The sequence below is a fragment of the Heptranchias perlo genome, chromosome 28 (genome assembly GCF_035084215.1).
Source record: "Heptranchias perlo isolate sHepPer1 chromosome 28, sHepPer1.hap1, whole genome shotgun sequence".
Lineage (NCBI taxonomy): Eukaryota > Metazoa > Chordata > Chondrichthyes > Hexanchiformes > Hexanchidae > Heptranchias > Heptranchias perlo.
Genome location: NC_090352.1, coordinates 14,279,969 through 14,293,116, shown reverse-complemented (window position 1 = coordinate 14,293,116; position 13,148 = coordinate 14,279,969). Strand labels below are relative to the sequence as shown.

General features: G+C 44.9%; 1 protein-coding gene across 4 annotated transcripts in view; it reads right to left on the bottom strand.

Moving 5' to 3' along the window:
- Positions 1-10,197: 10,197 nt before the first annotated feature.
- Positions 10,198-13,148, bottom strand: part of mettl27 (methyltransferase like 27) — a 28,324-nt gene continuing 25,373 nt past the window's right edge. For all 4 annotated transcript variants that reach the window (XM_068008083.1, XM_068008085.1, XM_068008086.1 and 1 more), the window contains one exon: positions 10,198-10,613. In XM_068008083.1, coding sequence (XP_067864184.1) covers positions 10,387-10,613 — 227 coding nt within the window. In that variant the 3' untranslated portion in view covers positions 10,198-10,386. The remainder of the gene's footprint in view (positions 10,614-13,148) is intronic.

The following is a 13,148-nucleotide window of genomic DNA, read 5'->3' as shown; positions in this document are numbered from 1 at the left end:
GCAATTTTTTCACTCAAAGGGTGGTGAGTGTCTGGAACGAGCTGCCAGAGGCAGTAGTAGAGGCGGGTACAATTTTGTCTTTTAAAAAGCATTTGGACAGTTACATGGGGAAGATGGGTATCGAGGGATATGGGCCAAGTGCAGGCAATTGGGACTAGCTTAGTGGTATAAACTGGGCGACATGGACATGTTGGGCCGAAGGGCCTGTTTCCATGTTGTAACTTCTATGATTCTACGATTCTATGTCAGAACCCAAACTGAGCATCGGTGAGCAGGTTATTGGTGAGTAAGTGCCGCTTGATAGCACCGTTGACGACACCTTCCATCACTTTACTGATGATCGAGAGTAGACTGAAGGGGCGGTAATTGGCTGGATTGGATTTGTCCTGCTTTTTGTGGACAGGACATACCTGGGCAATTTTCCACATTGTCGGGTAGATGCCAGTGCTGTAGCTGTACTGGAACAGCTTGGCTAGAGGTGCGGCTAGTTCTGGAGCACAAGTCTTCAGCCGGGATGTTGTCATGGCCCATAGCCTTTGCTGTATCTAGTGCACTCAGCCGTTTCTTGATATCACATGGAGTGAATCGAATTGGCTTCTGTGATGGTGGGGATATCGGGAGGAGGCCAAGATGGATCATCTACTCCGCACTTCTGGCTCAAGATGGTTGCAAACGCTTCAGCCTTGTCTTTTGCACTTACGTGCTGGACTCTGCCATCATTGTAGATGGGGATGTTCCACGGAGCCTCTTCCTCCCGTTAGTTGTTTAATTGTCCACCACCATTCACAACTGGATGTGGCAGGACTGCAGAGCTTTGATCTGATCCATTGGTTGTGGAATAGCTTAGCTCTGTCTATAGCATGCTGTTTAGCCTGCATGAAGTCCTGTGTTGTAGCTTCACCAGGTTGGCACTTCATTTTTAGGTATGCCTAGTGCTGCTCCTGGCATGCTCTCCTACACTCCTCATTGAGCCAGGGTTGATCCCCTGGCTTGTTGGTAATGGTAGAGTGAGAAATATGCCGGGCCATGTGGTTACAGATTATGCTGGAATACAATTCTGCTGCTGTTGATGGCCCACAGCGCGTCATGGATGCCCAGTTTTGAGCGGCTGGATCTGTTCTGAATCTATCTCATTTAGCACAGTGGTAGTGCCACACAACACATTGGATGGTGTCCTCAGTGTGAACATTCCATTAGCCTTTTTGATTTTTTTTTGTACCTAACCACTACATTTTAGACATCTGTGCACATGGACCCCTAAATCTCTTTGGATCTTCACTGTTCCTAGCTTTTCACTATTAAAAAAATACCCAGATCCATTCTTTTTGGTCCAAAATGGATGACCTCACACTTATCTACATTGGAATCCATCTGCCACAGTTTTGCCCACTCACTTAATCTATCAATGTCTCTTTGTAATGTTATGCTCCCGTCTACACTACTTACTATGCCACCAACCTTTGTGTCATCGACAAATTTGGATATATGTCTCTCTATTGTGTTATTTAAGTCATTAATAAATATAGTGAATAGTTCAGGCCACAGCACAGAACCTTGTGGGACACCACTAGTCACTTCCTTCCAGTTTGAGTATATACCCATTATCCCTACTCTCTGTCTTCTACTGCCTAACCAATCTCCTAACCAGGTCAATAATTTGCCTTCAATTCCATAAGCTTTAATTTTAGCTAACAATCTCTTACGTGGAACCTTATGGAATGCCTTCTGGATGTCCATATAAACTACATCCACAGACATTCCCCTATCTACTACTTTAGTTACTTTCTCAAAAATTTCAATTATGTTTGTTAGACATGACGTACCCTTTACAAATCCATGTTGGCTCTCTCTAATCAACCTTGCTCCTCCCTATCTCTGTAACCTTCTCCAGGCCTACAACTCTCCAAGGTCTTTGCGCTCCTCCAATTCTGGCCTCTTGCGCATCCCCGATTTCAATCATCTCACTATTGGCAGCCATGCCTTCAGCTGCCTAGGCCATAAGTTCTGGAATTCCCTCCCTAAACCTCTCCACCCTTCTACCTCTTCCTTTTCCTGTAAGACACTCCTTAAAACCTACCTCTTTGACGAAGATTTTGGTTACCTGTCCTAACATCTCTTTTGTGGCTCTCTGTCAAATTTTGTTTGAGAATGGTCTTAAGAGCCTTGGGACGATTTACTATGTTAAAGGCACTATATAAATGCAAGTTGTTGTTGACAAAAAAGAGAAGGGGTCTCTGCAATATGTTAAGGACTATTTTCTGGATCAGTACATTTTCAGTCCAACAAGGAATGGGGGAATGCTGAATCTAGTTCTCGGAAATGAAGTGGGGTAATGTAAGAGTAGGGAACATCCAGGAAACCTGATGGTCTACATCCCAGGGTTTTGAAAGAGGTGGCTATAGAGATAGTGGATGCATTCATTGTCATCTTCCAAAATTCTATAGATTCTGGAATGGTTCCTGCAGACTGGAGGGTAGCAAATGTAACCCCACTGTTTAAGAAAGGAAGGAGAAAGAAAACAGGGAACTACAGACCTGTTAGCCTGTCATCAGTAGTAGGGAAAATGCTAGAATCTATCATAAAGGATGTGATAACAGGACATTTAGAAAATAATAATAGGATTTGGCAGAGTCAACATGGATTTATGAAAGGGAAATCATGTTTGACAAACCTATTGGGAGTTCTTTGAGGATGTAACTAGTAGAATAGATAAGGGGGTACCAGTGGATGTGGTGCATTTGGATTTTCAGAAGGCTTTCGATAAGGTCCCATACAGGAGGTTGGTGAACAAAAGTTAGAGCGCATGGAATTGGGGGTAATATATTGGAATGGATTGAGAATTGGTTAACAGACAGAAAACAGACAGTCAGATTGGCAGACTGTGACTAGTGGGGTACCGCAGGGATCGGTGCTTGGGCCCCAGCTATTCATAATCTATATCAATGATTTGGGTGAGGGGACCAAATGTAATATTTCCAAGTTTGCTGATGACACAAAACTAGGTGGGAATGTGAGTTGTGAGCAGGATGCAAAGAGGCTTCAAGGGGATATAGACAGGCTAAGTGAATGGGCAAGAACATGGCAGAAGGAATATAATTTGGGAAAATGTGAAGTTATCCACTTTGGTAGGAAAAATAGAAATGCAGCGTATTTTTTAAATGGTGAGAGATTAGGAAATGTTGATGTTCAAAGGGACCTGGATGTCCTTGTAAATGAGTCACTGAAGGCTAACATGCAGGTGCAGCAAGCAATTAGGAAGGCAAATGATATGTTGGCCTTTATTACAAGAGGATTGGAGTACAGGAGTAAAGATATCTTACTGCAATTATATAAGGCCTTGGTGAGATCGCACCTGGAGTATTGTTGTTAGCGTAAAATTTGGGCTGTTGGGTTAAAGGCAAAGATGAAGTGACTATTGTGTGCATGGCGGCGATCATTGCCCTAAAACCACACCGAAAGGCGCTTTGTGTAGATCAGACTAACCCTAATTAAAAGCTTAAACATAACACTTGACTACTAACAAAATGGACACTACTAAACAAAATGGATTCTGTGACTGTGGGAAAGACAGTTAAAAGTTCTGAGTTTGTATATTCCAAAACTGACTTACAGTCTGGGAATACAAAAGACATTTCACAACGAGCTGATAAAAACTACAGAACCAGACTGAATAGACAAAGACCATACTGTCTTAAGGTGATAAGAGTTGTTTTAATATGATTGGAGGTCCGCGGTTGCTGTGCGGGCTTAATTGGTTAATGTGTGTAATCAAGATTAATGATGTAAAAGCTACTGAAAGTCTGTATTTTAAAGGTATAAAAAGCGTGACAACCATTTTAAAGTTGAGGAGGTAGTTGCGACACTGCGGAGTGTCCAGTTCTTCTCCCAAAGTACTTTGTCCAATAAACTGCATGTTGAATCTTTAAGTCTGACTCCGAGTGGTGATTTTCCCACAACAAATGTGTGCAATTTTGGTCTCCTTACCTAAGAAAGGATATACTTGCCATAGAGGGAGTGCAACGAAGGTTCACCAGACTGATTCCTGGGATGGCGGGATTGTCACATGAGGAGAGATTGAGTAGACTGGGCCTGTATTCTCTAGAGTTTAGAAGAATGGGCGGTGATCTGATTGAAACAAACAAAATTCTTACAGGGCTCAACAGGGTAGATGCTGGGGAGTCGAGAACCAAGGGTCACGGTCTCAGAATAAGGGGTAGGCCATTTTGGAGTGAGATGAGGAGAAATTTCTTCACTCAGAAGGTGGTGAATCTTTGGAATTCTCTACCCCACAGGGCTGTGGAAGCTCAGTCATTGAGTACATTCAAAACAGATCAGTAAGATTTCTAGATATTAAAGACATCAAGGGATATGGGCATAGTGCAGGAAAATGGCATTGAGGTAGAAGATCAGCCATGATTTTATTGAATGGCGGAGCAGGTTCGAAGGGCCAAATGACCTACTCCTACTACTATTTCTTATGAAACAGCAACCATGACATAATTAGATTCAAACTGTAGTACTGGGCCCGATGTTAGCAGGGCTGCGGGTTCTCGGCGGGGGGGCTATCGGGCGCGTGGGTAACGCACCCGGCGAAATCAGTCAGCTCCCCGCCCGATCGTGGCCTAATTAGATCCACTTACCTGGTCCTCCGGGTTCCCCACTGCTGATCTGCGCGTCAGGCGGGCTGCGCATGCGCAGTGAGATCTGTCAGCTGGAGGAGCTCTATTTAAAGGGGCAGGCCTCCACTGACAGATGCTGCAACAAACAGAAAAAATCACAACATGGAGCAGCCCAGGGGGAAGGCTGCTCCCAGTTTAATGATGCCTCACTCCAGGTATCAATACATGGGGTGAGGAGGAGGGGGGAGGACAGAGATCCTCCCCCCGGCGGGCGGGAGGAAGCGGCCTGCCTCTGCCACCAAGAAGGCCTGGCTCGAGGTGGCAGAGGAGGTCACCAGCACCATCAACATATCGCCCACCTGCATACAGTGCAGGAGGCGCACCAATGACCTCAGTAGGTCAGCCAAAGTGAGTACACTTACTCTTTCCCCAAACTCCGTCTGCCACATCACCGCCCCCACCCCACATCTCCTTCTGCACCGCCAACACTACTCTGTCACATCACCCCTCACACCCACTCAAACCTCATCCTCATCTTACCTGCACCTACTCACCTCGCCAGTACTCATCCCGCCACTACCACTCAACCCAATCCTCATACAATCTCATGGCTCTTTTCCATACTCACCCTCTCGTGCATCTCTTTCACGGCCAGCCTCACTCAACCTGCCACTACCTGTGCTGCAGCCACAGGGCATACATCACATATGTGCAGTGGGCAGCGTAAGGCAAACGTGTCGTGAGCATGAAGGGGATGCACAAGGGTGTTTGAGGGTTTGTCATGGTTGTTACTTATATTGAATTTCTGACCAACTCACATTACATATTATATTGGCACCACTACTGCCATGTCTTCGCGAATCTTGTCTGGTTTGTGCAATAATGCCCTTTCCTGAGGATCACAATGAAGACCCACAACTGATGCCACCCATTGTGTCACTGCAGAGTGGGTGGTGTATTTGCAGGGCTCCTTTGTGCAGACGGCTGAGAGACGTCGGCGATGTCCCCGGTCGCAACCTGGAAGTATGCGGAGATGTTGTTGAGGGCAGTGGTGACTTTGACAGCAACAGGCAAGAAAATGGTGCTCAGGCCAGCCAGGAGCAGCTTGGCATGGAGGAGGCTGCAGATGTCCACGACTACATGTCGAGTGACTCTGAGCCTCCGTGTGCACTGCTGCTCAGAGAGGTCCAGGAAGCTGAGCCTCGGTCTGTGGACCCTGTGGCGAGGGTAGTGCCCTCTGCGACGCATCTCTCTCTGCGGTAGCCCTCCCACCTGCTGTACTGGTGGATGTGTCACAGCACTCTGTTGTGGAGCTCCACGTGTCAAAGGTGGACGGCGTAGATGGCAAGGCTGGTGATGCTGTTCGCCCTCCGAGGTCATGACTGCAGCTACGGCAGCCCCCATCCGGAAGATGTACATCTGAGGGGGTCCGCAAGGTAGGTACATGTCTCTGGACCCCGGGGAGTGTGCAAGTTGGTGACTTTGATTGTCAGGAGGAGGGTGGTGGAGGCCAAACTTTGTCCCAAGTGACAGAGTGGCCTCCTGCAATGAATGAGGGTCTCCCCCCCGCCACCACCTGTCAAATGGACCTTTGCAGCTGCCACAGGCTGACAGCTGCAACACGTCCATTTGAACTAGGAGTGTTTCCCCCAGTGTGGGAAACAGTCCCAGTTTGCTTTAAAATTCCACCCCTCCTCACATAATCCCTTAATCAGATCAGTTAATGACCTGAACAAGCAAAGTAAACAGCTTCAAGTGGCATCCCGCTGGCTTTAATTGCCTGCGGGATTCCCACCAGCGTGGGCTGCGCGCGCACGCCCATTGTGTCCAGTTCTGGGCACCGCACTTTAGGAAAGACATGAAGGCCTTAGAGAGTGTGCAGAAGAGATTTACTAGAATGATCCCAGGAATGAGGGTCTTTAGTTACATGGATAGACTGGAGAAGCTGGTGTTGTTCTCCTTGGAACAGAGAAGGTTGAGAGGAGACTTGATAGAGGTATTCAAAATCTTGAAGGGTCTAAACAGAGTGGATGGAAAGAAACTGTTCCCATTGGCAGAGAGGTCAAGAACCAGAGGATATAGATTTAAGGTGATTGGCAAAAGAACGAACGGCGATACGAAGAAAAACTTTTTTTTTTTTACACAGTGTGTTTAGGATCTTGAATGCACTGCCCGAGGGGGTGGTGGAGGCAGATTCAATCATGGCTTTCAAAAGGGAACTGGATTACTTGAAAGGAAAAAATCTGCAGGGCTACAGAGATAGGGCGGGGGAGTCGGACTAGCTGAATTGCTCTTGCATTGAGCCGGCATGGACTCCATGGGCCGAATGGCCTCCTTCTGTGCTGTAACCTTTCTATGATATAAAGATTGAAGAAGAGAGGGAACAGGCAAAGATAAAAGTACTTGATTAGATAAAATCCAATTTCAATGACGTAAAAAGCTCAGATAAATGGGAAAGAAAAATTGGCAAATAAGACAGTGCACAATGGGAAATGTTCAAACAGGTGAAAATTAGGGTAAAGACCAGATATAATCCCATAAACAGTAAAGATGGTGCTGCAAAATCTGTAGTTCCTTGGATGAGTAGAGAAATTTAAATTAAAATGAGATTTAGAAAAGAGGTATGTGATAAATCTGGTGCTAATAATACAAAAGAAAATGAAGCTGAATATGGAAAATATAGAGGGGAAGCAAAAAAAACATTCCGAAAGGTTGAGAAGGGAAATGAAAAAAGACTGGCAGGAAAAATATCAGGAAATAGTAAAACACACAAAAGTAAAATAATTAGAGAAAGGTTAGGTCCAAGTAGAGATGAAAAAGGAAATCTATGAAGGATGAGGGCATGGTGGAGATACTAAATGAGTATTTTGCCATGGTTTACTGAAGAGTTTTAGTAGTGGGAATGAAAGGTGGAAAAAAGGGTGGAACAATTAGGTGGAATAACAATAGATAAGGAACTAGTACTTAAAAAAAAGTGGAAATCAAATTAGAAAAAGCACAAGCCACTCAAGGCATGTATCCTAGAATGCTAAAGGAAGTCAGAGACAGAATAGCAGAAGCTCTGATCATAATCTTTCAAACCCCCTTAGAAATGAAAATTTTCCCAGAGAATTGGAGGGTTGCCAATGTAACAACTCTGTTCAAAAAGGGAGAAAGGAATAAATAATTTAGCTATAGACCAAAAAGCCTGATGTAAGTAATTGGTAAGCTTCTAGGGGCCATAATACAGGATAAAATTAATACTCACCCAGAAAGACATGATTTAATTAGAACAGCCAGCTTGGATTTGTAAATGGAAAGTCATGTCTGTCAAATTTAATGGAGTTCTTTGAGGAAATAATGTGAGTGCATTGATAAAGGGAATGCAATGGATGTTGCTTACATGGATTTTCAAAAGATGTTTGATAAGGTGCTGCATAGGAGGCTTGTTGATAAAATTTGAACATCATTAGACCTTCAGAAGACATGAAAATACCTAATTCTCTGTCTTTTAAGTCCACATACAGAAGTCACTCATCAGTTTTGTAACAGCCTACTTCTGGTTAAGTCAGGTCGTCTTATAGAGTCATAGAGTTATACAGCACGGATAGAGGCCCTTCGGCCCATCGTGTCCGCGCCGGCCATCAAGCTCTGTCTACTCTAATCCCATATTCCAGCATTTGGTCCATAGCCTTGTATGCTATGGCATTTCAAGTGCTCATCCAAATGCTTCTTGAATGTTGTGAGGGTTCCTGCCTCCACAACCCTTTCAGGCAGTGAGTTCCAGACTCCAACCACCCTCTGGGTGAAAAAGTTCTTTCTCAAATCCCCTCTAAACCTCCCGCCTTTTACCTTGAATCTATGTCCCCTTGTTATAGAATCCTCAACGAAGGGAAAAAGCTCCTTAGTATCCATCCTATCTGTGCCCCTCATAATTTTGTACACCTCAATCATGTCCCCCCTCAGCCTCCTCTGCTCCAAGGAAAACAAACCCAATCTTCCCAGTCTCTCTTCATAGCTGAAGCGCTCCAGCCCTGGTAACATCCTGGTGAATCTCCTCTGCACCCTCTCCAAAGCGATCACATCCTTCCTGTAGTGTGGCGACCAGAACTGCACACAGTACTCCAGCTGTGGCCTAACCAGTGTTTTATACAGCTCCATCATAACCTCCTTGCTCTTATATTCTATGCCTCGGCTAATAAAGGCAAGTATCCCATATGCCTTCTTTACCACCTTATCTACCTGTTCCGCCGCCTTCAGGGATCTGTGAACTTGCACACCAAGGTCCCTCTGACCCTCTGTCTTGCCTAGGGTCCTCCCATTCATTGTGTATTCCCTTGCCTTGTTAGTCCCTCCAAAGTGCATCACCTCGCACTTTTCCGGGTTAAATTCCATTTGCCACTGTTCCGCCCATCTGACCAACCCATCTATATCGTCCTGCAGACTGAGGCTATCCTCTTCGCTATTTACCACCCTACCAATTTTTGTATCATCAGCGAACTTACTGATCATACCTTTTACATTCATATCCAAGTCATTAATGTAGACCACAAACAGCAAGGGACCCAGCACCGATCCCTGTGGTACCCCACTGGCCACAGGCTTCCAGTCACAAAAACAACCTTCGACCATCACCCTCTGCCTTCTGCCACTAAGCCAGTTTTGTATCCAAAGTGCCAAGGCACCCTGGATTCCATGGGCTCGTACCTTCCTGACCAGTCTCCTGTGGGGGACTTTATCGAAGGCCTTACTGAAATCCATGTATACCACATCCACTGGGTTACCCTCATCCACACGCCTAGTCACCCCCTCAAAAAATTCAATCAAATTAGTCAGACATGATCTTCCCTTGACAAAGCCATGTTGACTATCCCTGATTAATCCTTGCTTCTCCAAGTGGAGAAGCAAGGATTAATCAGGGATAGTCAACTTGTTGGTTTATTTTTTGAAAGCGTCACTCCACAAGTTAATTTGATGAATTATTCAAGTGCAGTTTCACTCAAGCTTTCCATAGAAATCATGTTACTAATTATCTTCTAATATTTTATTGGTAATAACTAATTCCCTTTAATCTATTGTCTAATGACAAACACAGATCGCTATTGGTATTTTAAAATTGCCATTAGAGTACTGGGAGCAAGGTGTTTGAACAGAGACCAGAAAACTATAAAAGTGCTTTCTCCTGGTTTTAACTAACAGTGTGCCACTAGTCTCAGCCTAACATGGGATGGAGGATGATGCCTTCAGCACCAACTCTCAGCACCTGTGAAAGTTCATGTCTAGGGTGCCTATGGAAGCAGAGAGTTTACTGAGAGTGCCATTGACGGTGGGATTATTGCATGTATTGGCAGTGGCAAATTCCATAATTATTAAAGATTTGTAACTATCTGGGATTCTCTTCTTTCAAGATGGATGGGTGAACTAAGATAGGCCGAATTGCCTTTTTCTTGTGAACCTGTTCTGCTGTATTTACTCCAACTGTGGTGTCACCAGTGGTAATAGTGTCATTACTTCCTCACATGTATTTTAACTTCCTGATTCCAGTTCAAAAACATTGACAACTACTATTCTGGTGTAAACAATCATCCTACTGATGTAATGAAATTTAAACTTTTATTAAAGAACAATTTCTCTACCAACAATCCTGTATTTTATATAGAAATCTGATCGGGCAGTCTGAATCAAAGCCTCATATGAAACAGATACTCATCTGTTGGTGTGCCTGTACTGTGGGTAGGAGCAACAGAGCCTTGTTAAAGATTTGCTTTCATAATTCTCAGTTGTCATTTTAATCCTGACTCCTGGATTTTCGGTAGATATAGATTATCCCAGAGATGTACTTAGAATCTTGTTTAGTTTCATGTACAGATGTTGCTTTTTCCCAATGTTCCACTTCTTGCACTTTAACTCTTTCCCATAAACCTTTCTGCTCCATTTCCTCTATTACAGCCTGTAGCTGTTTCTTGTAGAGTTGGTTTGAGGTGTTAGTCCGGGTGGTCATGCACACAAAGCCTCCTAAAGAACAGAGAACAAGTTACACCCTCAAATTGTCATAACAGTGTACAATTCCTGTCCCCAAGCGATTTATCAGTCTCATCTGTCCTGAAAAAACTCTCCCAGACTTTCCCGAAACCATCACACAAGCACATATGAAAACAGAAACATTCTAAGATCAGAAGTATAGATTGAAAAAAAAACTTTTGAACCAATATGCTTCTTGATGGCTGAGTGAATAAATGCACCACCAGATACGATGCTGAGCCATACAAACACCACCACCCCAGGATCAATTCCCAATTTGCGCTGAGTTAGTTGTTCTCAACTGGAGCTGCACTTTGGGCCTTACAATTGACCTCAGTGCCTCTAGACTAAGGAGGTGGAAAATTGTCAGATTTACATTCCTCAACCCTTTCCAGAATCGTACACTAGAAAGTACATGTGTGTGTGGTCAGCACTGAGCTCAGTTGTGATGCCCTCCCTGATCAAATGTCCTGCTGATGTTCCCTGTCTAGGCTAGTGTTTCTAACTTTTGTTGAGGGCCACAACCCACTAGATTTCTTACTCAAGGGTCACTCTCAGGGATACTAAACATCCTGCACCATGGTGTGGTGGGACATGATGATAGTAAGATCACAATATGATCTATTTGAAATTTTTTTAAAAGTGGAAACTAGTTCCCTTTACACAGGAAATAAATCAATCTATAGGAAAAATAGTTCTACTTTAGCAGAGTCCTTTCTCGCTGCTGGAAGCTAGGGTAGCCTTGCCTGCTAATCAAAAATGGAGTCGCAAGGGCCGGTAGTTGAAGATGATCAGCCAGATCTGGTGATGGATGGCTGAGCTAATTGTGTGCCAGATATGCTTGTCTACACCCATAGACTTGAGGGAGCAGAAATGGGTGCCATATCAGGGGAATAATCAGGATGGGAAACCGTAAAGGTTTTTCTGGGATTAGGGCATCAAAGATGGAGGTGAGGGAGTCGTTGAGCAAATCGGTAATTGCAGATATCACAGCAAATGGAAGACTAAAGGTTAGGCAGTTGGAAGTTTGAAAGTGCAGTTCTAAGAGACTTGGGGGTAGAAATTTTTCCGGGGCGGATGCAGAAGGAACTGGAGTTGGATGAGGGTTGGGGGGGTGTCGTGAGGGATATAAGGAAGTGGTCAGAGATGGCCTTGTCTGTGATCGAGTCCATGGGAGATGGCAAGGTCAAGGGGGTGCCCATGAATATGAGTAGCTGAGTTTATATGAAGGATTTAGGGAAGCTAGGAGGACAGTGAATTCAGAGGAGAGAGGGTAAGAGAAGCTGAGATGGAGATAGAAATCACTGAGGAATAGGAGTTTCTCAATGCAGAGGCTGAAGGAGGAAAAGAAGAAGGATATCTCGGGGAGAAACTTGGAGAGAGGCTTGTAGGGTGCTAGACAATGAGGTCCACGCCGCCACCATGGTGGTTTTGGTGGGGCTGGTGGTGGAAAGTATGCCTACATGGGAAGGCTTCGGTAAGGGGCAAGATGTCATCACAAGTTCAAGTTTGAGTCAAAGTCAGGATGTCAATACAATCATCTACAATAATGTGGTGGATGACAAGGGCCTTGTTCTTGAGTGAACACATATTCTGGAGGAAAATGCAAAGAGGGATGGTACGGTGACTGTTGATCATCTGGCAGAGTCCAAAAGGGGCTGTGGTGGGTGAGGTGAGCGGGATGGGAAGGAAGTTGGTGAGGTTAGCTCCCAATTGTCATGCCCGTCTCCACCCCTGCCTCAGTTCATCTGCTGCTGAAACCCTCTCCGCCTCTCTCTCCTTCTTTAAGACGTTCCTTGAAACCTACCTCTTTGATCAAACTTGTGGTCACCCCTGTCCTAATATCTCCTTACGTGGCTCGGTGTCAAATTTTGTTTGATAACGCGCCTGTGAAGTGCCATGGGACGTTTTACTACGTTAAAGGCGCTATATAAATGCAAGCTGTTGTTATTGTTGTTGAGTGGGAAGGTTGCTGATAGAGGAGATTAAGGCAGTTGGGGTTGCTGCTTGTAAAGAGGCACAACGGGTGCGTCAATGGGCCCTTCAGAGAATGGCTCAAGCCACAGAGGGTAAATCTTACTCATGGAGGATTCATGCCTGGCACAGCGACATGAAAGTAGAAAGGCAGAGGAGTAATGATGTGTTGGGTAGGAATTGAGGGGGAAAAGTACCCGAGAGAAGATAAATGAAAGCTGGTTTGGCTGGGTATCAGGAAGGGGAGCAGGAGAGTGAAGGATCAGAGAGGAAAAAAAAAAAGGGAGATGGGAGTAATGAGGTTGGGTCTGATGTGGCAGCCAAAATACACACCCAAACGGAAGTGGGGTTACATGGGTATGACAGAGATTTAGGTGAGACGTGTCATGGTTGTAAATAGAGGGGAGAGAGACGACAAAGCATCTGGCTTCTGCTCCCCATCTCTGCATACCCTTGCACTGCCAGTCCACACCCACCCCTCACCAACGCCCCCCCCCCTCTACAATATCTTCTAAATAAGAAATCCATTCCCCTTCTTTTATTGTGCTCCTAGTT